The following is a 24,289-nucleotide window of genomic DNA, read 5'->3' as shown; positions in this document are numbered from 1 at the left end:
AGACGGCACCAGGGCCCCGTGGGAGATGAGCAGATTGCCACACAGCTTGGGCCCTGCCTGGCAGCAGCACCCAGCTTCATCTCGCACAGGTGGGGGCTGTGGCGGGGACTCTTACAGCTTGCTCTCACAGAGGCCAAAGAGCCTCTCTGCTCTGAGAACCTCAGATGGGGCCAGGCTGGTGGTGGCTTGAGACGTGGCTCTGGGTGTAAGATCCCAGAAGCTCCCAGTACCCCTTTACTCAAAGTAACTTAACTAAGCCCACTGAGCAATCTGGGGGACCCTTGCCTTCAAGGCAGCTGGGCTAATGTCACAGAAAGACAGAAACACCCCCGTCCCCCCCACCCCCCACCAGGGCAGCATGATAGACAGGGCTGGTAGGAGTGCTCAACACCCGCCAAGCTGGGCTCCCAGCACAGGGAAAGATGGAATCTTAAAGAGGCTTAAGGGCCTCTGGGGGGAGGGGCAGCGCTACTTGGAGGAAAGACTGGATCCTAGCCTCTACAAAGACTGGAGCTACAATGTTGCCAGCCACACGTGGATGGAGGCAGCTTCAGGACAGCTGAGCACCCTGGGGACATTATTCAGAGTCCACAGTAATAGTAGTAACTTAAGAAGCCAGGGCAGGACAGACCCAGGGGTCCAGCCTGGGGGCTGGGCTGGATCCACAGCCCAATGCTCCTTCCAGAAACCAGGGTAGAAGTCAGGGTGCTCCCCCCCGCCCTCCATCCTCCTTGGAAGCCCACCCACTGCACCACTGGCAGGCCACAGTGGGCCAAGCAGCTACCTAGGCTTGGCCAGGCTGGGACCACAGCAGTGGGGACCCACAATGGCTGACCCTGGGTGTTGCCAAGTTTAGGGAGTTGGGGTGGGGTGGGGCATAAACAGGGACAACAGGATTAGAAAATGGCGGTGGGGACAATTGGGGAAGCCCCAGCGACAGCACTTGGGAAGGCAGTTATGGGGGCCGCACTTAATTACGTGATCTGTGTTCCGTTCTGTATGCTATCACTAGATCAACAGACTGCCAGTGGTGGCCTGCTGGCCCTGGGCAAAAGCTGAGGCTCAGACTGTTAAGCCAACACACCAGGGCACAGCAAGTGATTAAAAGTGCCAGGATGTGTACTGGGCCTGGCCCGGTGAATCCCAGCGTCTTCTGGCAAAACCTTGGCCTTGCCTTAACTACGACTACCACATGGGATGGGGCCCACAGCCTGGGATATCCCCTGTGGGGCCCACAGAGGTCTTGGGAGGGGCTAGCTTCTCTTCCCTCCCCCTCTGCCTTTCTCTGGCGGGGAGGGGGCAGAGCAAATGAGGCGGCATGCTGATTGCGTTGTCTGGATTGAATTTTTCAACTGCACCCCTGAGACACCATGAAGAGAGACGTCGGCAGCAGAAGCCTAGGCGAGCCCAGTCAGATAGCTAAAAATACAACTGTTTCCAGGAAGGGTGGGCACGGGGCAGAGCCTCAGGGACGGAGGGGACACAGAGCGAGGCCCCTGCGGGGTGACAGCAGCAGTTCTGGAGGACACCCCACCTTCACTCCAGAGCCTTCTTACCTGCTGGGGTGGGCTGAGAGCCACCACGGGCTCTCAGGCGCGGCAGCTCAGATGCCTGTCCTGTGGGGGCCTAAGAACATGAGCCTGGAATTGCCTGGGACACAGACAGACTGGAGAGTCAGGGAATGAAGAGCCACAGCTAGATACCAGGTAGGTGCTGGGCCCAGAGAGGGTGCCTGTCCCACCTGCCTCCCCATGTGACTAGCATGGCTTGCACAGTGGGGTCAAAGGATGGAGCAACAAGACAGGGAATCATGGGGGGGGGGGGGGAGGCCAGAAAAGGGTAACCCTGCGGGGGATACAAAACATGTTCTGGATTGCTAGAGAGGATGTGTGCTAAAAGCTGCATGTGTAATCAAAGCTGAGTGGGAATGGCTTATCCGGCTCAGGGGTGGCACTTGCATGCACGCGCAAGGCCCTGGGTTTGCTCCCCGGCACTCTGTGAGTTGGGTACGTCCATCACCCAGTAACCAGAAATTGAAGGTCACCCTCAGCTACACACAGTCCCAGGCTAACCTGGGCTGCAAGACACCTGATCTCAAGAAAATATTGAACCCGGGTGGTAGTGGCACACGCCTTTAATCCCGGGACTGAGGGGGGGGACGGGGGATGGGGGAGCAAGAGGCAGGCAGATCTCTGATGGTGAGGCCAGCCTGGTCTACGAAGTGAAATCCAGGACAGCCAGGGCTACACAGAGAAACCCTCTCAGAAAAAAAACAAAAAAACAAAAACAAATAAACAGCCCTCCCCCTCCCCCCAACTTAAGATATGGCTTGTGGAATGAAGTATTCTGGAACTGGCAACCCACAGCCGGGGAGGCCAATCCAGCTCTCCACAGCTCTCCACAGCCAAGCCCCTGCACCACACTGGTGCTCGCTGAACAAGAAAGCAGCTCCCTCCTTCCGGGGCCACGTGCTTGAAATTCCTAGTTCCAACTGTCCAAGTCCTCTCAGGGGACAGGAGGATGCGCTCCCGGGACCCTGGTCTCACAACACGACCCCTCCGCGCAGTAGCTTTAGTATCCGTACAACATGTCACCTCAGCAACACCAGGTCCAAACCGAGGTGACAGAGAATCACTACCAGTCCTGGCGACACAGACGAGAACCTGAAGACTAGCGGGGTGGGCCTTAACTTCGCTGCGCTGCCAAGACACCCAGTTTCCAGTAAGGTAGCAGACGAGGGCCCAGGCCCAGCTGGACACCAGTGTCAGGATGTCCCAGGGTCCCCAAGCTACCCTGTATCCACAGACACTAAGCATCGCAAGCCCCAAGTCCCCATCTGCACATGGGGAAGACTCAGGAGACAGGCTGGCGGAGAGAAGCCTCGGCCAGCGGCACGGCCAGCCCCATCTCCTTGTCCCGGTGTGGCACAAAGTTCCTGGGCATCAGATGCCCAGGTCACAGCCAAGAAGCGACAGGCGCGGTGGATAATGCACCTGTTGTTCAGAATCGACCGTGTTTCCATTCACCGCAGCCTCTGGTACTCGGCCCGACCAGTTGGCCCCAGGATTTTGCAGGACAATGGGAGAGCCCAGGATGGCATAGGTGGGCAGACTAACTTCTTCCTCAGGGTCACCGGAACCTGGCCAGCAGCCAACCAAGGTGGGCTGGCTCAGGTGTGGTCCTTTGGCAGCAGCTGTCTTCCACTGGGCAGACGGACTACTTTTTCTCCTCTGGTACCCTCAGGGCCCATCCCAGTCACACCCTCACCTCTGCCAGCCACCAGGGCAGAGAACTGTGGGATATCAGGAAATCCCCGCCCACTTATCCAGAGCGGACTCTCTGCAAGCCTAAGTGTAAGTGATGGCTCTGTAGGACCCCAGGGCCTTTGAGACAAAGTTTCCATACTTTGGCCACCTGCCTCTCTGAGCAGCAAGTCCAGGAGTTGCCAGAATCTGAAGAGCTCCCAAGTTCAGACATAAACCGACCCATCTGTGCCACTCATTCCTGACCCGCACGGTCATCACAGGACACAAGACGTGTCCAAAGCCAGATCCAAAGGGGACCTAAGAGAACCTTTTGTCAACAGGACCGAATTCAGAAAGAGCCAGCCTTTGCCCAAAGCAACATGATGTCCTCAGCTTGGGAGGCTTCAGAAGGCCAATCTCTGGTCCCACTGGCGTCCCCAATGGCAAGTCCACTTGTCCACCAATAAGCATCTACAGTAGCCACTGAAGCTGAGGAAGGCAGAGGCAGGCACAGAGGAAGGCACAGTGAAGCAGGGTGCAGAGCTGGGGTCAGATGTCAGGGGTCAGGGCCTGAGGTATGATGACAGCTACACTTGACGGCTACACCCGGGCTAGCTCTGCCTGGATGTGGTGGGGGAGGGGAGATGCAGGTGCAGTACCACAAGCTGCAGACAGCTGTCTCCTGTGGCCACAGCAGCCAGAGAGATGCACAGTGGGCAGGGGGCATCCCATGAGCGAGTGGCCTGGTGCCTCTTACCTCTGGGCTCCTCTGCCTGTTTGGCGAGCTTGCGCAGTGCGGCAGCAAAGCTGGAGGATGGAGCGGCCTGGGCCGACAGCGTACTGCTGGTGGCCGGGCTACCGGTGGGCACCAGGGCGCCATTGAGTGGCGAGGGGGTGAGGGGGTTGACGGTGGCGGTGGTCCTGGTCGCCGTGGAAAGCATCCCTATGGAAGGGGACTTGGGCTCATGGCTCATGCCTGAAACAGGAAAAGAAGAACCAGTGTCACCCAGAGAGCAGAGCGCCAGTGCCAGGGCACTGCAGCGGCATGCAGCGAGAGCCAAGGGGCTGCGAGAGCGGAGCACAGCCAGCGATGCAGACAGCGGACCCATCCCCATAGTCCTGCTGGCCCCTCGGGTCTAAAGGCACCCCGGTTGAAGCTGAATGCTGGACTGGCTCCCCAGAGCCAGGCCTATGGGATACCCCGACACACCATATGCAGAGCCCCACCAGACCCCAGAGAGACAAGGCACGGGCTGGAACAACTGAGAAGACAACACAAGCAGCGGCTGACGGGCACGGGTACGAAACCATTGACATCTTCAACAGCGTCAAGAGGCCGGCTCGACAACTGCCCCATTGTACGGAGAAGGAAACTGAGGCCTGTCTGTGGGATCAACGCATACCCAGTGCCTAACTAACTCTCTCTCAGGCCGGGGCCAGTCTCTTCCTCACTCTGCTCATATCCAATCTCCCCCAGGTGGTAGGAGATGGTGGCCAAGGCTACAGCTCACTGCAGGCCCTGGTGAAGTCCTTCCCTAGGTCCCAGGGCCTGAAGACACGGAAGAATGAAATCTGCCTTTGAAACCACGTTGTAGCCTGGATGCACTGGTCTTTCCCTCAGAGGGAAAGGGTTTCGGGAGCCACCTCCCACTCTCGCTCCTTCAGCTTTTCCAGGCACCATCCTGGTACTGCTTCCCATCATCTGGGAAAGAGGCCCGCCTTCACAGAGACCGCACCGCAGAACAATCTCTCACTTCCGCTCACCCCCGCTTCCTCCACGTGGGTGCCCCCAAAGTAAGCGCGCAAGAAAGAGGTCACTGAGGCCGGGCACACCAGCAAGGGCTACAAAGATGCCCAGAGCAAGCAGGCTGGCTGGCTTCCAGTGGTGGCCAGGTCCTGTGGTGCATGGGTCATGTCCCGGGGGCAGCAGGCTGCTGAGCCTGGAGGCTGACCTGTGTCCATACCAGGCCCTCTTTGTAATGGGGATCAGGTAGCCATGACATCCTGGGGACAGCTCCTAAGATCCAATCAGGGTGGCTCTCTAAGCTACTGGGGTTCTCAACCTGTGGGCCCCGATATCTTTGACTCTTTAGGACTGGAAGTCACCACAGCATGAGGAACTGTAGTAAAGGGTCGCAGGATCAGGAAGGTTCGGAACATAGCCAAGCCACTAAGGCACTGTCTACACCACCCCCTTCTTTGTGGCCAGCATCTCAGTCATCCTTGGATCTCAAGGAGTGCAGATGGTGAAACTGAGGCCAGGTGTGCCGAGGCTGGCCTGCTATCACAGCTGAGTGGTAATGTTCTCACATCCCCGCACTCAGCCTGAACCCTGCTACGCCTCATCACTCAGAACTACACGACTCCGGTGATTTAAAACATGTCCCCCAAGTCTTGTCACTCATTCCTGCAAGACACAGAGAAAGGCCTGTGTGTAAATGGTTCTGACAACTCACTTCCAACAAATACATTGTTTTCAGCTTGGGGAGGTGGGGGTGGGAACCCCTTCTTGCCTTCCAGTCCCTGGAGCAGCAATCTGAGCTGGACCAGACCAGCTAAGCCTTTTCTGTCGTGGACCCACAGAGACTCCAGGCACTAGGAGACGCTATTCTACTCCCTACACCAAGCTTGGGGCAGTTTAATATATTGCATATTGCACAGAATCTGGAATGAGTGGTTCACCTCAACCCATCAGAAGCCAAGAAACACTCTGCCAACATATTTGACCCCCAGCCTCTGCCGCTGACAGTGCAAAGCCATCTCAGGAGCCATCACAAGGGATGGTGTCCTTGGACTCATTCCACAGATATGAGTGGGTAGGCTCAGCACAAGGGTGGGTTGGGAGCAGGGCCGGGACCACTCTGGGGGAAGAGCTATGTCCTGTGTGAAGCAAGCTGCCTCAGATCCAGCGGGAGGGTTGAAGGTTCAGTGTCTCACCCAACCACCTGCACCAGGTGGGCAGCATGGCAGATGGAGATGCTGGGAGCCGCAGCAGCTCGCGGTACAGCTGTAGGCCCATCCCCCAAATCTGAGGAGAGGACCGTGCCACTGGGGAGGGGGCACTTCAAGATGCCAATGGGTGTAAGCGGATATGCTGGACCCACCAGACTTGGCAGGATGGCAGATAACAGGATTTGTGATGGGTAGGACCTCCCTGTACCACATGCTATCACCATGCTCCTGTGGGTAGCCCAAACAGGACTCCAACTGTCAGAGAGCAGGGGACCGATCCACCCCTAGGGCCTCCAGCAGTCTCATGCCCAGGGCATGGCTGCCCTTGGCCCCCTACCCTTGGGGGTGGGGGACCCCAAGCCTAGGTTCTGGAGATATCAGTATGTTCCCAGCCTGGGAAGCTGCTCTGATGTCAGCTCCCTTAAAATAGAATTCCAAATGAGCGGCTTCATTAGGGGGAGTCTAAAATTAGCACTGTTCCTCACACATGCGCACATGGGGCTGGTGGGGGGAGGGGTGGGGAACTGGCCCCGGGTACCAAAGAGGAGGACACACTGCCAAATTTTGGGGGGAGCTGAAGAGTCCTCTTCACTCACAGGGCCTAGGGCCACTAGGTATAGTGTCTATTCTGTGCCTGGCATCCCGAGAAGAAACCACCTCAGTAGGCAGGTACCGGTGTCCGTAGAGGCTCAGGTGTGGCAGGCAGGGGGGGGGCAGCGGAAAGGAGAGAGGTGGGCACGGGATGCCTGCTCTCCCTGTCCTCATTAGGGGGTATTTATTAACTTCTCTGTTCCCAGCCGTCGTCATCTATAGGACTGGCTCCTGCGAATTCATTATCCTAAACAGTTGGGAATAAGCTCTGTGGAGCAAGGGCCTGTGATGGATGAGGCCCGGGGCTGCCTGCAGTCCATGCAGTCCATGTTCTCCAGGCGAGCAGCTCGGTGAGAAAGTCAGCCTAAATCTAAGTGGACTCTTGGGCACTCTACACAGGCTCCTTCCTGCTGCCTCGACCAAACGTTCACTCTCAAGCTGGCCGGCCGCAGCTCTCCCCTCTCTAGACCCAGAGTCCAGAGCTCGGGTTTCTGTCAGAAGCTACTATCTCCACAAAATAGCTGGGGACAGCCTGGCTGCCTTGGTGCATCCTGCCCGATTCCCCCACTTAGGGTCCTAACATGCCCAGGAATATCATCAGTGCCAAGGAAGGAGACCCCAGAGCACCAGGCAGATGATACTCCTCAACTCACCTCGCTCTGGTCCTGCACAGTTGACCCAGAAGGGGTTCACGGGGTGGGGGATGGGGTGGAGGGGGTCTCAGTGCCACTTCCCTCCTGCAGTACATCAGGAGTTATTAATCAGCCCAGCCTCCCTCCCGTTGAGGCCGTAATTACCGTCCCTTTCATCCCAGCTCCTCCCGGCACCAGACCTCAGGCTTGCTCCTTCTGCTCTGTAATTACCAGCTAATAGCTGAGATGAATTTTCTGAAGGCCCGGTTCAAGCACCAATCCGTCCCTCCCTCCTCCGCCAGCAGCCCCTCACCCTGGGGTAATTACACCCAGGGAAGCTGTGCCCAGCAGAGCAAGGCTCTCAGGCAGTGTGGACCTGGATGCTCTATCTGCCCCTTCGTCATTTTTCATTACCGCACACTGAAATGTTTGTGAACAGACAGAGACTGGGTCGGCCCGGGCTCCACGCCCCCACCCCCACCCCCGTGATCCCCGCGCCCCAGAGGGTGATGCTTTTGCAGCTCTAACAAGGCTGGGGTCACCCTGCTGCAGGGACCTGGCGGCTGCAGTAGTGTGGGGTGCCCACGTGATCCCCAGAGCCTGGACGGCTTCATAATAAATTCATTATTATGTGTGCCGCCGCCGCCGCCGGCTTGTTCTGAGCGCACCCATGTGAGGCAGCTTCTCCGGGGCGGGGGCAGGGAGGCCTGCTGATGTTCAACGGTGAGTGTACCCCGCAGGCCGCTAAATCCTGCCCCTCTGCCGCTGCTCCCAAGGTCAGTTCCCCCAGGAACCCCTGCACGAGGCGACAGAGCGGGAGAGCAGAGCAGAGCAGAGCAGATGGTGACTCCTGACCCAAGACCGTGAAAGCGGAGAAAGCAGCAGGCGAGTGGGGGTGGCCTGGGTATGACAGGGGCTCTGATCTGTGGGTCAGGGGAGGAATGAGGCAGCCAGGCAGAATGAGGGAGGGAGATGGGAGAGGTTACCCACCTCTGCACTGTGGACAAGGACAGGAGGGGCTGCCCACAGCATGAATGCCATGGATGTATAAGCAGCCTCTGGGGTTCCCTGCAGCCATGGGAGGGCAGAGAATGGGGACCTTTTGGTAACTCCAAGCCTTTCACTGTCCACCCCTAGGCTGTCAAAGGCCCTGCTGTCTCAGTGTTCTGAAAAAAAAAAATGGGAGTACTGACAGGAGACCCACACGTGGTGGATCGAAAAGGTGCAAAGAAAGGGGTAACAGTGAGGGATGGCGCCCGAACTCAGGGTGCAGAGGCAGGGGTACCACGGGTTTAATGCCGACCTAGACTTGGTGAAAACTCATCTTAAAAACAAGTAGTCATGGGGCTGGAGAGATGGCTCAGCGGTTAAGAGCGCTGACTGCTCTTCCAGAGGTCCAGAGTTCAAATCCCAGCAACCACATGGTGGCTCACAACCATCTGTAATGAGATCTGCCGCCCTCTTCTGGTGTGTCTGAAGACAGCCACAGTGTACTTCACATATAGTAATAAATAAAATAAAAAAAATAGTAAAAAGGCGGCTGAGGATGAGCTCAACAGTAAAGCACTCACTTAGGCATGGCGGAGGACGGAGGGAGGGAGGGAGCAGGGGAGGAAAGGAGGAAAGAGCCATGAGGCTCTGTGGCTGTAGATGTTAGACAGGCCTCCTAGGAAGTCACCTGACTAGGTACAAAGCAACAGAGCAGGAGTCTCAGAGGTTCCCAGGCGGCAGCAGGGATGGAGCCTGGCAACAGATGGCAGCGACATTTGACGCGATTATTCTAAGTGGCTGCTGCGCTGTGCTTCGCTTCGTGAGAAGCCTGGCGTGGGCAGACGAAGGAGGCTACACAGCCACCCCACACCAGCTCGGCAAAACCCACCGGAGGAAAGGGTCCCTGAGGTCGGGAAGCCAGTGGTCAGCACCGCCGAGGGTTGACAGTCCAGAGCCCGGCACCATCCCCAATGGTGATCCTGACAGCAGCAGGAGGTGGGACTGGCTTGGAGCCAGAGGTGTGCACAGGGCTTCTATAACCATAACGTTACACACAGGCATGGCACCCTTCACATCAGCAGACCCCACACACCAACCACAGTGACAGGCAGGTGAGACAGGCAAGATCCTTCCCTTCCCTGGGCTCCTTTGTCAGCTGCTTACTAACACTGGGGACGGGGACAGGGACTAGGGACCTCAGGGTGTCCTCGCCTCAGCCTGACTGCTCAGTCTGGCCCAACCTGCCTCCCGGACATAGAGACTCTGCCATTACCCAGTCCGGTTCGGGTGTTTTACCCAGAGGGTGACCAAGGCTGGCAAGAGCCACACCTCATCTAGGCTCAGAGTCTGTCATCTCTGTAATGTCCACTGAGTCAGCTCCTGGGGAGCCCACCGCGCACCACTGTCACCATGCCTGATACGGAGGGCCGAGGACGACAGGATGACAGAGGCAGGCAACATCACCCAGCAGCAGTGTCTGTACACCCCAGTGAGCCCCGAGTGGCCCATGGCACCTTTGGGCTTCATCGGTCACAAAGAGCCCTTTGAGCACCGGCCGCTGGCCTCCTCCCCAAGTCCCCAAAAACAAACACTCAAGCTGTCCAGGACTGAGGTTACGTGCCTCCGAGTCTCCATGGGATGCAGGCCAGGGGCCAGCAGGTCGAGGCCAGGCCCTGAGTGGTCACCTGGAAGGCAGCAATGCACATGTGCCGCCCAGTTCCCCAGGGATTCTCAGGCTCCACCAAGACAGGCCCTCCACTCCCATTTCCTGTTTTGGCTGGGGGCTCAGCAGACCCAGGGGGCTACTTGGGAAGTGGGGACAGAAGTGTTACAACACAAACCTCTCCCCAGGGCACACACCAGCCACATACCAGCATTATCAGCAGGTGCTATAGGAGGAGGTCACAGGTAGATTCCGGAAGGAGGGCTGGGGACAGCAAGGCCAGGCTGTTTTCCTCTAGCCTTGCCCTAATGGAAACCACGGTTTGATACAAGCCCCTTGGTCCCAGCCAGTGACAGCTCCAACACAGGCTGGCCACTTTTGAGGGTCACCCTCAGGTTCCAGGTGCCAAGCGTGGGAGAAGAGACAACCACGCTCTGTTTCTTCTGGCTGCGCAGGACATAGTGGGCTGAGTGTCTCTGGCCTAAAGTCACGTTTAAGTTGTTTGAGTGAGACCCAGAAGGATCACCTTAGTATGGAATTTCGGTTGAGATTCTTCCAAGCTGCTGAGTTACAAAACCCACCGATCCCCAAGTCAGGGGTCCCAGTGCTGGCCTCTAGGTCTCAGGTGGCCACGCTCCCCAGCTCTGGCCTCACAAGTAGCCTGCTCAGTGCTCGCAGTCCACGGGAGCTGAAACACTGGGTCCCGCTGGGACTCTCAGGCTCCACGTTGCTGACTCAAGAGGAAGTAGGGCCCATCCAGGAGGGTCCCTCTCAGATTGTAGCGAACTCGCCCGCCACTCAAATCCGATTCAGGATTTGGCCCAGAGTATAAGCAGGCAAGTGGCTTGTCCCCAGGGCCCGCAGAAAAGGTCCTGACCACCAAGGCCAACAGTTTGGGTCTGAAGGAGACCCAACTTCCTACAGGTTGTCCCCCGACTTTCACATGCCCACAGTGACGTACACACAAGTAAAGGAACGTGACAGAAAAATGTAAAAAGACCCCTTTGGGGACTAGGATGTATGGCAGGAACAGCCTGCTTGCCTACACACAAAGCTCCACTCCCCCAGATGTTTAAAGTGGCAGCTGGGTCCTTGGGGCTTGGATGTAAAATGACTTGTGCAACAAAGTTACTTTGAGCAGCCACTCCTAACTAATGCCCCTCCCTAGTACCATGCATGGGGACAAAGTCGCTCAGGGATTGAGGGAAAGAAAGCTCTAGTACCGTGCCTCAATATCAGACTGGTCTACCACCTTCAAAACCCAACATGCCAAGCCCAGACACCATAAAATTCTCAACCGGGGGGTGGGGGTGGGGGACCCTTAGGCCATGATGGCCTCCTCCATCAGAGAAAAACTTCCTCCACACACAGCTACAAACCTGGGCAAACATGTCACCGTCTCCAGGGTGCATGTGTTAGGTGCCCCTGAGTGACCAACCACCTATACCCAAGTCACCCTGGCAACTCAAGCATACCCACATTCTGCAGGATTCCAACTGGGAACCTCTAGCCAAGCAGGCTCAGAGTACAACCCAGACTTGACCCTCCCTACACTGCAGCAGACCTAACGAAGGCCCTGGGAGCCGGCCTAGCGCAGACTCCCCTGTGGGCAGACAATCCTCATAGCCAAGGCTGGCTAAGCACAGGACCAAGTTCCCCCCATCCACATCTCCACCCAGGGGGCAGGTGAGAGCCAGCAGAGGAGCAGGTGGCACCCGTCCCACCATGCCTTTCTGTGGCACTGCAGGCTGCAATAATCCTGACTTGAAATGCATGGGAACAGCAGCTTGGGGAGTGACCTTTCAAAGTTGGAATAGCTGCACGGTCACGGTAAGCTACCTTGGTGTTCTGGGGAAGAAACTCAGGTCTACATTCAAGACCCAAAGCTGCTTTCTACACAGGAAGACACATGGCCTCAAGTGAATGTACTTACTGTTTATTTATATGTGTGGACATGCACAGGTGCCTGAGGCAGCCAGAATAGGGAGGGCACTGGCTCCCTAACTCACCCTGGGGGCTGGGGTGGGGCAAGGAGAGGCCCCACCATGGGTTTTGGGAACTTTACTTTTGCCCCCTCGGAGAGCAGTAAGCATGGTTTCTCCAGTCCCAAGCCTGAAGTGACCCCAGGGCCTCCCACATACCAGATCAGTAACAATTTCTCAGCCATAACCCCGGCCCTGCATGGTAATTTTAATAATTTGAGGGACGAAACAGTTCCGCGGTATAGAGTTTTCTACTCTGAAGCGACATCGGTGTTTACAACCGGTTATGATTTTGGAGCGGTTAGGGTGGTCTCAGCTCAGGGTTGCTTAACCTGTCTTTAAGACTTAAAGGGCTCACACCTCCATATGCCCTTCTCCATTCTGGCCAACAAAGGAGTCACACTTGACAACAGCCATGCTGGTAGAAGGCTCGATGTATACAGTACAAAGGCCATCAAACTTCCAGTCAACCTCCCAGAATGCCTCAGTTCATTTCCCACAATTCTCCAGCCTACTTCATGGGTTCTGGCTAGAAACAGCAGAGCATGGTGGCAGACACCTTTAACCTCAGCAGCAGAGACAGAGGCAGGTGGATCTCTTGTGTGGGTTCAAGGCCAGTCTCATCAAGTTCCAGGACAGCCAGGGCTTAAAAAAAAAAAAAAAAGAGCATTCACAACCCAACCAACTCAACATGGTTGTGACTGGCAAAGTTCCCTTGCAACCAGCAGGTAACTGTGGACATTGCTGCTGCCTGGCACCAGGACAGAGGGGCACCCCAAAGAGTAGCACCCTAGAGAAAGGCCTCAATTCATAATGAATTAGTTGATGTTCAAAGTTCAAGGTCACCACTGCTTCCCAGTCAGTTGGCTATGGTTGTCTAGCCTGGGCTACAGATCATAGCAATGAATAAAGGGGGTGGGGCTGGGGAAATGGCTCCGTGGTTAAGAGTTATTATTCTCGCAGAGGACCTGGATCGGGTTGCCAGCACCTAGTTGGTGGCTCACAACCCTCTAGTCTAGGGAATTCAACACTTTCTTCTAGCCTCAGAGGCCGCCACAGGCTCATGGCACACATATATGCATGGTGGCAAAGTACTTGTACGTATAAAATGAAAATAAATAACTCTTTAAAGAAAAATTAAAACCCCAAAGGGCCAGTGATAGATAAGAGGTCTGTGACATCCACCCCAACTCCCAAAGCTGGAGTTTCCACGCCCACACTACACACACACACACACACACACACACACACACACTCTCTCTCTCTCTCTCTCTCTCTCTCTCTCTCTCTCTCACACACACACACACACACACAGAGAGAAAAGCTGAAGTGTGCTTTCTACCCAGCGTGCACTGCTTTCTGTCATAAAGTTCAAAGAGTAAGTTGAGACATCAGAAGTCAGGGACTTCTGCACAGCACCTTGAACTTGGAGGCTTACGAGCAACTAGTGAAACCTTAGCTGTTCTTTAGTTAAGGGCCACACCCGGTGCCTAAATGACAAGGTCTGTCTGAGGCTCCAGGACTAAGGCATGGCTACTGACTCATATATATGTATGTATATGTACGTGTGTGTGTGTGTGTGTGTGTGTGTATACACACACACACACATATATATATCTGCTCACCAGACACACTCAGGGAAATAAGAAGCTGAGGAAGGGTCACCTGGATGGAAAACAATTACAGCATACGCCTCCCCAACCCAGGGGAGGTCGGGGATCATCAGGGACATTCAGGAGAGCAGCACAGAGGCTAGTGGCTACATGGGACTGGAAGGTGGATGCTAGGACCATATTCTCAGCCATGGTGGCGTGAGGAAGCCATACTTTGCCACCAAACAGGTGGCAGAAGACAGGGGCAAAGGGGTTAGCCTAACTGTTTGCCCTGAGGTTTCCGCACCTGGAGATGCACCTGCTACCATGGGGGCCCCCCCTGCTCTCACACAAATGAGAAAAACACCGTGCGCTGAGTGCAAAAAAGAAATCTGTCAAAAACAAAAGACAGGCACACACCAGCAGCGACTGGGAAAGATCCACTCTGTTTACACAGGCCCTTCATTCCACACCAGCAACCTGTCCCTTGGGGAGAGATCTGAAGTCAGGACAGAAAATAACTTGGTGTCTGGCTTTTCTCCAAGCCTGGCATACTGCCCCATGGGTCCAATGTCTGACCACAAGCAGGAAGCCTGGTGGGAGAGGCCAGAGCCCATCTGTATGCAAAGACTCAGGTTATCCCCATCTGGCCAGAAACTGCCTGGATCCGGGGTGCTCCGCTTGCCCTGGGAGATCCTAGGAAGTCACCTGCCCCAAATATGTATGGCAAGATACTGTCAGGGCCTGACCCCCCAACACCCCCCTCTTTTCTCCCCCCACCCCCATCCCCGTAAAAGGGACAAGCCCAGGATTAGTTGAAAGCAGCACCTGCAGCCCCAGCCTGCCCCTCCCCCGCCCCTCGTGAGCCTGTTTGTGAGCTCGACACATGGATTTTCCTTTGGGACGGCTTAACCTGTCCAACATCAATACAGCTCTGACCAAAAGCCGTACAGATCGATCCCTTTTATGGCTGCTTGCAGCCGCAGGCCCACCGGTGGTGTGAGTGCAGAGGGGCAGAGACAAGGGGCCAGTGCATGCTGGAGTGGCTCCCAAGTGTAAGCCCACGGTTTCCAAGGGAGCGGGAGGTTGGGGGAGGGAAGGTGTACAGAGGCGTCTGAGTTGGTTTTGGCGACCCCAGCCAGGTGACCCTCCAGAACAGCTGAGTAACTCCACACGGCAGGCTAATTTATACCTGGAAAAGAGTCCCCTTGCTGCTCACCATGAGGACCTGGCTCTGTGTTGAAATAAATTACAGGGACACCATCACCCTTTACGGAGCTTGTGGGTACCAGGGACCCCCTTCAGACACTCATGCGCTTGCCACCTGCCCTAGGTCAGAGGCCGCCACTGAGGCCCACAACCCAGGCTGTAAACACACTGGCTGGGAGATGCAGAGCAGCCAGTACACACACGTACACACACACACACACACACACACACACACACACACACACACACACACACACAAACACCCGGATGTGTTAGCCCTTCTATCACTGTTGGCCTCAGCCCACTGTCTGGGGCACACACATTACTATTTGAACTTCTCTCAAAGCAGGACCTCCGAGCGTCCATCTCACAGCCATCTGTAGCCAGCTCCATCTCTCCCCACCCCTCTGACCCAGCACCTCCAAAACTCCCACTAAGAATAACTTAAGGAATGAGCCACAGAGCAACAGCGAAGGGTTCTGGCCCATACTTAGGCCAGCACAAACCCAGTCATTATCCCTAGGGGGAGGAGGTTCCAGTACGAGGACCAAGGGTGTAAAACAGTGCAGAAGCCCCAAAGCCAAGGGTGGGACTGATCAAGAGTTCAAGACCAGCCCGGCTGTGCGGCTGTGCTGATGCACGCCTTAGATCCCAGCACTTGGGAGGCAGGCAGATGTCTGTGAGTTCAAGGGCAGCCTGGTCTACAGAGAGAGTTCCAGACAACCATAGCTACTTAGAGAAGTCCGTCTTAATGGGAGAAGAAAAAACAAACCAACAACAACAACAAAAAAAAAAAACCAACAACAACAAAAAAAAACCCACCCAACCCAAAACAAACAAGCCAAAAACACAAAGCCAAAAATAGTTCAAGACTAGCCGGTACAATCACTGCCTAGCAAGTAGAAGGCACTGCTCTCTTCTCTGCTGCATAAAGGTGTTGGCTCATGCTGTTGTCCCAGCTCTTAGGAGTCTAGGCAGGAGAACCAGAAGACCGAGGTCACCCTCAGATACTCGAGGCCAGCCGTTGGATAGAAGACCTTATCACAAGACGACACAGATCAAGATCAGTCCAGGCTACAACGCTGAGCGCCTCACAAAAAGTTGTCTGTTACTCCAGGTGTGATGCATGCCTTTCTAACAGCAGCGCACCTTTAACCCCAGCCCTTGCTGGCAAAGACCGGGAGAGTTTGAGATCAGGCCAGTCTATCTATAAAGTTTTTCAGGCTTGACTAGAACAACAGAGCAAGAATGTCTCAAAACAAAAACAAAAACAAAAAACCCATAACCAGGCTGGAGATAGCTCAGCAGTTCCAAGCACTTCCAGCTCTCAGGGAGAATGACTGGATGGGCAGGGCGTTCATGGTGGCTCCGAACCATCTACATTTCCAGTTTCAGGGGAATCCAATGGCCTCTTCTGACCTCTGTGGGCACCGTACACACATGATACAAACATGAAGGCATTCACACATACACATAAATACAAATCCTTTTTTTCTTTTTTTCTTTCTTTTTTGTTTTTTCGAGACAGGGTTTCTCTGTGTAGCTCTGGCTGTCCTGGAACTCACTCTGTAGACCAGGCTGACCTCAAACTCAGAAATCCGCCTGCCTCTGTCTCCCAAGTGCTGGGATTAAAGGCGTGTGCCACCACTGCTCAGCTTCTTTTTTAAGAATTATTTATTCTATGTATATGAGTACACTGTATGTAGCTGTCTTCAGGCACACCAGAAGAGGGCATCAGATCTTGTGAGCCCCCATGTGGTTGCTGGGAATTGAACTCAGGACCTCTGGAAGAGCAGTCAGTGCTCTTAACCACTGAGCCATCTCTCTAGCATCACCGACCCCCCCCCCTTTTTTTTCTTTCTGTAGCCCCAGCTATCTTGGAACTCAAGAGATCCACCTGCCTCTGCCTCTGCCTCCTGACTGCTGGAATTAAGAAGCCTATACCACTACACTGGGCAAAATAAATTTTAAAAAACAAACAAACAAAACCCCAACAAAACAGTAAATAACAATACAGATGCTAGGTCCCATCCCAGAGATGGGGGTTCATCTGAATGGAGGCATGACATGGATACCAGGTGCTTTTTTCCTAAACTGTAGTCAATGATGATCCTCAGAAACCAGAATACACCCCCCCTTTTTCCACACATCCCGTACTCCAGTTAATGATGACTCTTTCCTCAGAATCCCTAACAGCCAAACCCTTTTCCCCCATTTTTCATGGTGACTGAGAACAGACTCTGGTGTCCTCAAGATGTCCCTGTTACTACAGTTATCCCTTCAGGCCTAGTCTCCCTGAGGCTAGCTGTCACTCTCCTGGCCTCTAAAAGGTGGGCACAGAGAGACAGGCACCGAGGGGAGAAGAGCGGGTGTGCCTGGAGCCCACCAGACCCAGGGCAACCTGTACAAGGACACGGACTTTGCCAGAAAGGGACTGCTCAAGTAGCTTTATCTGGCTGGGGTGGAGAGCATGAGGGAGTGTAAGGAGCTGGTGGGGAGATGCTCTGCAGAGGCCAGATTAAAAGGCCTCCGGAGCGCACATTGGCAGCACGTTGGATGCTCTCTCGTTTCATCTGTCTGTACACCTCCCAGCAGTGAGTGCGAGGCCGGGTTCAGGAGGCACTCGATAAATTCTCATTGACAGGAACACTCAGAAACGTCACCTCCTAGGCTGTGGCCTGTGTGCCTTGTGGGGGGGGGGGGGTGGAGAGAAAGGCCATAGTGGGAAGTGAAGCCAGCAGTACTGGCGGGCTGCATTTGGCCAGGACTCGGAGATCTGAGACTCCATGGGGGCAGAAATTAAAGTGACTCGGCAGGTCTGCCGCACAGCCACGGGGCTGAAATGTCACCTCAAACGTAGTTCTCTGCAGGTTAAACATGCTCTCTTGCCCTAAGATCCCAGGAGAGGGAGAGAGGGAAAGGGGTGGGGGTTGGGCCTCATAGAGGGTTTGTGGCTGTTGCCACAACACGGGTAATTAACGTGCCCCCCCCCCCAGAAGGCTCCTATCCAACCCCACCAGGCTTTGGAGTAACCCAGGCTGGGCATTCCAAGGCTGCAGATGGAGCCAGGAAAAACCGGCCCTGCTGGCTCACTCCACAAGCCCCTGCGGGTTCCTGGGGGCAAGGGGGGAAAAAGCGGCAGCTGGCTATTACTCATTGCGTCTCTAGGAAGAGGAGGAGACCAGCAGCAGGGAGCTGAGGCTAGACCTCCTTCATAGCCGGGGAAATGGACCACACCTGCCTGAAGGGTCAAGGCCAGCTGGGGAAGGACTCTGGCGGGCTTGGGCGAGGGCCTGGCTGGGAAGGTGCAGGCCCAGGGTCCACCACAAAGTGGTGCAGACCTCTCCTCCCCCTTCCTCTGGCTAGAGGCGCAGGGCCCTGAGGTGGCTGCCTTTCTGCAAACCGCACAGCCCTTTGAGATCTGCAGCTTCCAACTTCCTCCAGAGACAGGGAAGTTAAGTTACTCACAGCCAGAGGCCGCCTGCCTGCCTGCCAGAGGGACAGCTTAGCCAAGAGCAACCAGAGGCTTCCAAAGGGTCAGGCTGTTTTGGAAGCTTCCCACCACCCCCACCCCATTAAAAACCTACCTGGAGGCATCAGAATCGCCCCAGGCCAGCCCCAAGGTTAGCTTAATGGGGGCCTGACAAGGCCTGATTCCTAGTAATTTTAAAATGTTAACTAACTATATACACCCCCTTTTCAACCGTAACTGGTCAGAATCCTACTAGCTGCCCCCAACAGGTCAGGGCCTGATCTGGCCTCTCTGCCTTCCCGGTTCGGAACCTGCCCTAAGGCAGGCACAACAGAGCCCAAAGCCAGGACAGGCCTCCCACCTCCTTTCCGAAGGCGTGGCTGACCCCGGGTCTCTGGCTGGCTGCTCACCAGCGCCCCCTCCCCCCAAGCCTCCTCCGCTCCAGCTGCCAAACCAGGCGACAAAAGCCAACCTTGTACCAAGCCATCAAGGCGCACACACACACACACACACACACACACACACACACACACACACCCCAGGAGGTGGTCAGGCGTGACCCGGTGGCTGTGAGAAGTGTTGAGCAAGCGGCTTCGGCACAGCGAGCCCCATCGAGGGAGGCTGCCAGCAACCCTGTTCCGGTCCACCCGGTGGGGCGTGACACCCAGCATAGCAGATGACACACGCTGCCAGTCGGAGCCTGTGCCCCGGCCCCCCTCACCTGTGGCGGGGCGACTGAGTGGCTGAGTCAGACACAGCCTGCGCCTCAGGTTCCCCGCCTGCGGGTGGGGGCGGCTGTAAACACAGGCTAAGCAACACTTAAGTAGCCAAGCTTAAGTAACACGGACGCCCAGGGAAGGCTGCTCGCCAGGGGGGCCTTGTCTTCCTCGGGAAGAGGGGGTAAACCAGTCTCAGACTGAGACACTGCCAAGCGGCCAGCCAAGACCTCCTGCCTCTTTGTCCCCCAGTGCTGGGAATCGGCTTAGGCCCGATGCTCCCTCCTAGAGCGAGGCTGCGCCTTTTGTTCCGGTCCTCTTTACAAAAGGATCTTGTATTTTGGTTTGTTTTTTTCCCCCCTTCCATTTGGTGGTCTCGCTTGTTTTCAAACCCCAACCTGTGTGGGCCCCAACCGCGACAGATAAGGCACCGCAGGGGTCTAGTAAGGGTTTAGAGTGCTTTAAATGCATGGAAGACAAAGGCTGGTTTGCACCAAACCGACCCAACTCGAGCTGGCACCCCCACCACGGGTGGCAGGTGCGCGGGGGCGCCCCTTGCTCGCTCCCGGCTCCGATGCCCAGACCTGCGGCCCCAAGCCTGCTCCTCGCAGTCCTATTCGGCCCCCGCCACCTCCCGGCGCTCGGAGAGGCGGGCAGCGGGGAGGGCAGCCCAGCTCCCGCTCCGCCTCCAAGAAGGGAATTTAATTAGCCTGCCGGAGAGGCGGCGGGCGACGAGGTGTCTCTGGTGCTGCAATATAATTGAATCGGCTCCACTCGGGCGGGCCACTCGCCGTCAGCGCGGCCGCGGGGGGCGGGGAGGCGCATCCAGGCGGAGCGGGAAGGGCTGGGCGGGGGGTTCGGAGGCCCCTTGGACTGCCACCCCAGGTAAAGCACCCCCCCCCCCATCCAACCACCTGCCTGGGCGCCCCCGCCCCATCCAAAGTTTTGCTACAACCCCGAGCCCCGGAGCCGCCCCCGCGCACTTCCCCGCGCACTTCCGCGGCAGCAGAGCCGGCTGAGCCCAGCGCGCGCGCGCGCAGCCGCGAGTGTGGCTTCAGGTCGGCCGCGCGCCCCGCGCTTCTCGTCCCTCACACCCGCGGGACCTGGCACCGGCCGTTGGCGCCCCTCCCGAGCCCACAAACTTGGGGAGAGGAAGAACGAGGGAACCCCCGCCACCATCCCCCACCCGCGCGCTCACCTTTCATGCCAGGGCCCCGCTGCTCCACCGCTCCTGACACATGCCGGAGCCACCGTCGCCCGGGTTTGTCTGAACTGCTTATCTCACCCGGGGCTGTGCGGCGGCGGCTCCGCCGCTCGGGGAGGTGGAGCTTCCGGGGCCTGGGCCAAGAAACACCTGCTGCTGTCGCCGCTGAGGACACACCCAAGCGCAACGCCGCCCACTCCCCGGCCCCGGCTCGCTCCCGGCGCCCTGACCTCAGCCGGCGGGAGGTGTCGGGTTTCAGCCGCAAGCGCACGCGCGCGCACCGACAGACCGCCCGGAGCACCCAGCGCGGTCACAACCCGCCGGGTAGGTGCCGCCCCCCGCGCTCCTGGCGACCCTGGCTGTCCGGACAGTCCAGGGGGATCTCTCAGAGGCCTCGCGGGCCACTCATCTCCAAGAGTAGGGAGGAGTGGCTTACAACACGCCTGCCATATCCGAGCCTCATAGCCGCCTCCCCAAGCGCCTGGAACAGTGCCTGGCACCTGGCCACCCACTAAGAGAGGGGAGGGATAGGCCTTTCCTTGTGCTGAGTGGAGGGGACCACACAATATAGGCCGTTGGCCTCTCTCGATCTCCAAGATGCCTGATCTATTACCACAACTTTAAAGGACTTAATGTTAAGAGCTCGGGCCACGAGCCTCTGTCCCAAAGTTTTGCAAAGTCTCCATCTCGCTTTAAGGAATTTTTGAGAAGGCCAAACGGCGGGGGCTCTAGTTCTTTAAAGAGCCCATGTTCGAGAAGTCCACGGAGGCGCCGCTGCGCCAGGGGCATCATTAAGTAGCTGGGGTTGCGGTCAGAGGCGAGGCCGCCGCCTCCAGAAACTGGCACAACCCACCGCGCCACCGGCCCCAGCGCACCGCCTTCCCACTCTTGGCACCCCCACCCACCCTACCTCACCCAGGCACTTCACGGGGATGACTCAGGGAGCGTCCTGAAATTCCTCGGCACCCACAGGCGGCGCGGAGAGGGACTGTGGGCCCCAGCGTCCCCGCCCACAACGCGACCGATCCCTAGAAACACCCCCTTCCCGCCACCCGGGAAGCGCGAGGTTACAGCGCGAGCCAGGCAGCCGGGGACCCTCGGCCGGACCCAGCGCGCAGAGAGCAGCCATCGAGGTGGCAAGGTCGTCGCGAGGTCCCGGGGTCTCCCCCGCCCGGCCTTTCTACACAGCTCTCTTAATGATCCTCCACTTTCAGACTTTCAAGCCCGGAGGCCACCGCACCGGGGGGGTTGGGGGGGGAACCTCAGCGCCGCTGCGGGTCTCAACTTTCCACCGCGGTGCCAGCCCCAAACCTGCCCCGGGACATGCCCGCGCAGTGCTCCGCAGGCGCGCGCTGCCTCCCCCGCCTTCCTCCCTCCCGCGCCAGCCGGGACAGCGCCGGGAGCGAGCGCGGGCGCCAGCACCCCCCGTCCATCTGTTCCCGATGACGCCGGCGGCGGGCAGCGCTCGGGGCCCGCGCCAGCAGAAGCCGCCGATGCCGCGGGGCGGGGGCGCACGCCGGGCCAGTCTTGCACAAGCCCCTGGCCGACCACAAACGACAAGGGAAACGGGCGGGCGAGGGAGGGCGGAGTTGCTGCTCCTACCTGCGGCCACCGGGTCCCTGGCCCCACACACGCGCTGCGCGGCCTTTGGTCCACGCGTTAGTTCGCGTCGCCCGGGGCAGCGTGGCCTCCGCAAGTTTACGACGCTGGAGACCAGGAGGATGCGCCGGGCTCCCCAGGAGTGGGGGCGGGGAGAGGCGCCTTTACCCGTCGGGAATCGCACGCGGGAGGGGGGAGGGGGGACAGGGAGGTGTCAGGAGAAACAACTGGCCTCGAGCCGTAAAAACAAAATGAAAAACCTCCCGGGCTGGTCCAACCCCTTTCCCACCTGGATTACTGGCTTGGGGGGGTGGGGAGGGGACAACATGTAAATGAGCAGCTCGCACCTGGCCGCGCTGCCTGCGGGCCAGGTTCCCCAGGTAACAACACCAGGCTCTTCCTCCAAATCTTGTCGCACCTTTCTCCCTAGGGTATCTAGAAGGCCAAGTTCAGTCACCTGTTTGGTGAGAACTAGGCAGGCCATCCTATAAATTTGTGGGTGACCACTATGAGCTACCACCTGTTTTGCTTTTTTTTTTTTTTTTAAGAAGCTGGCTGCTCTCCCCCACCCCACCCCAATACAAGGCAGCTCCGCTGAAACCGTACCCCCAACCGGGGTTTCAAATGAGGTACCTGCCCAGAAAGTAGTCAAGGTTGCAAGCCTGCAGGTGAGCCAGGCATCCTCCCCCAGCTTCTCAAACCAGGAGTCTGGTCTCCATCCAGCCCCAGACTGTCCAAGGTAGCAAGAGGGTGACAGACACCCACGATGGCCACAGGGGGACAGCAGTGAGCCAGCTATGTGCACTCAGGCCAGAAAAGGCTGGCAGTCACCAGGAGATGGATGGTCCTCACTGTCCCTACACCCTGCCCCAGGAAATCAGTAATCCTGAGCAGGGCCTTTGAGTTTAAGGGTGGGAATTGCTCTCTAGCCGCCATGTGGCTGGCCCCTTGTTAACGAGATGTACCCTGTATGGATGGACTGCTAATTCCCGACTCCGAGGCTAAAAGCTAACCTCCCTCTAGTTGCCGCCCCCTCCTCCTTTTTCTCCTCCCCCTCCTCCTCGCAGCTGCTGGCTCCCACCCCACCAGCAAGCTATACAAGCCTTTGCTCTCTGGGTCCTTTCCCTCAGTTCCATTTGTTTAGGGAAGTTGGCTGAAAGAGGATTTGAAACATCAAGTGCTAGGGACGGTCCTGGAAGGTGAGCAGAACCTCTTAGCTCAGGATGCTTGCCCGTCTAGGACACAGGAGCACCCAACTTTCCTTGCTAGGGTTCTGCCACGCTGGGCCACCTAGAATAGGAAGCAGGATTTCCCTCAGCCCAGCCCAGCTAAGCCTGGTTTCCTCTGTAAAAGCCCTGGACCTCAGAAACCGATGAACTCAAAACCCCAGGCAGGAGGGGTTTCTGGACCTGCAGGGTCTGCCAGAACCAGGACAGGTATGGGCAGCATCCACTGGACACACATCAAGTCCCCCCCCCCACCGCCCGGGCCCTCCCCAGAAACAAAACTGAAAATTACAGAGCCACAGCTCAGAAAGGCCACAGGGCAGATACCAGAGGCCCACAGGCGGGCATGTGAGGCAGCCAGAGTTAGGGAGGTGAGAGAGCAGGCTGCAGGCTTAGAGCCTCCTTCACCAAGGTCGTGTTCCCACCTGAACCCCGTCTGAAGTGAGCCCTGGAGGTCAAGTGCCTCCCAGTCTTTTCCTCCTGGGGCTGGGCAGGAAGACATAAGATGATGTGGTTTCCAGTTTTGACCAGTCCGCTGCCCTCACCAGAGGCGACTGCTTTGTCCCCCGGCAGCTGCACCTCCATACACTGGAGCCCTAGACTGCAGCATGGACCAGACTTAGCCATCACAAAGAAACTTTCCCAGCAAAGACTTGCTGGGCTCTTGTCATCCAGTGCCCTCCAGGTCTGGCCAGGCAGGTGGTGAGCACCACTTCCAAGTGTCAATGAACCTGCCTCAAGGTTCTGAAACTGGAACACAAGCCTGACCTACGGTTGCTTACTTACACCTGGCAGTATTCCGACAATCCACACCCCCCACACACCCCCAACTAGGAGACCTTCAGCGGAGTTTGTTACCCTAGTTATCCAGGCAGGGAGGTGGTGTCTCTGAGTTCAGGCTCTTCCTCTGCAGCAGTAGGAAACCCTGCAGAAGGGGGGGGGGGCGCCACTGGCCTTGGGTTTCTAGCATTTTTGCTTTTGCTAAGTCTCTGGATGAACTCTTGGTACCCAGAAAACCACCCTGGTGGAAGGGGGGCTGAGAAGCAGAGAAAGAGGGTCTGCCCAGACTCCATCCATCCTGACCACCTGAGCCAGGCTCTCCACAGCAGCTGGCAAGCCCTCAAACCCGGCTCCACTTTCTTTCTCTTCCCTCTTCCACATCAGCAGCCATCCTTCAAAACCCTGCTCAGATCTATGCTCTTAGAAGGCTTTCCCA

General features: G+C 57.1%; 1 protein-coding gene, 1 long non-coding RNA gene and 1 other non-coding gene across 13 annotated transcripts in view; 1 reads left to right on the top strand and 2 right to left on the bottom strand.

The window, feature by feature from the left end:
- Positions 1–24,289, bottom strand: part of Gse1 (genetic suppressor element 1, coiled-coil protein) — a 352,883-nt gene that overhangs the window by 23,579 nt on the left and 305,015 nt on the right. For 4 of the 11 annotated variants that reach the window (XM_006531145.4, XM_006531146.4, XM_030243649.1 and 1 more), the window contains one exon: positions 4,003–4,221. The exons of 2 other annotated variants lie outside the window; for them this stretch is intronic. In XM_006531145.4, the coding sequence (XP_006531208.3) occupies positions 4,003–4,221 (219 nt within the window). Of the gene's footprint in view, positions 1–4,002; positions 4,222–20,242; positions 20,435–20,478; positions 20,840–21,163; positions 21,597–21,850; positions 21,949–24,289 lie in introns of those variants that run through there. 5 more of the 11 variants (NM_001145897.1, XM_030243648.1, XM_030243647.1 and 2 more) reach the window with 5 other exon arrangements.
- Positions 19,051–19,109, bottom strand: Mir7687 (microRNA 7687). The gene has a single exon (NR_106159.1). It is a non-coding gene; the product is annotated as a microRNA 7687 (primary transcript).
- Positions 20,079–20,913, top strand: 1700016A09Rik (RIKEN cDNA 1700016A09 gene). Its single transcript, NR_151732.1, has one exon. It is a non-coding gene; the product is annotated as an RIKEN cDNA 1700016A09 gene (long non-coding RNA).

The sequence above is a fragment of the Mus musculus genome, chromosome 8 (genome assembly GCF_000001635.26).
Source record: "Mus musculus strain C57BL/6J chromosome 8, GRCm38.p6 C57BL/6J".
Classification (NCBI taxonomy): domain Eukaryota; kingdom Metazoa; phylum Chordata; class Mammalia; order Rodentia; family Muridae; genus Mus; species Mus musculus.
Note: the sequence above shows the minus strand (reverse complement) of the source record. Positions and strands in the feature narration are given on the sequence as shown.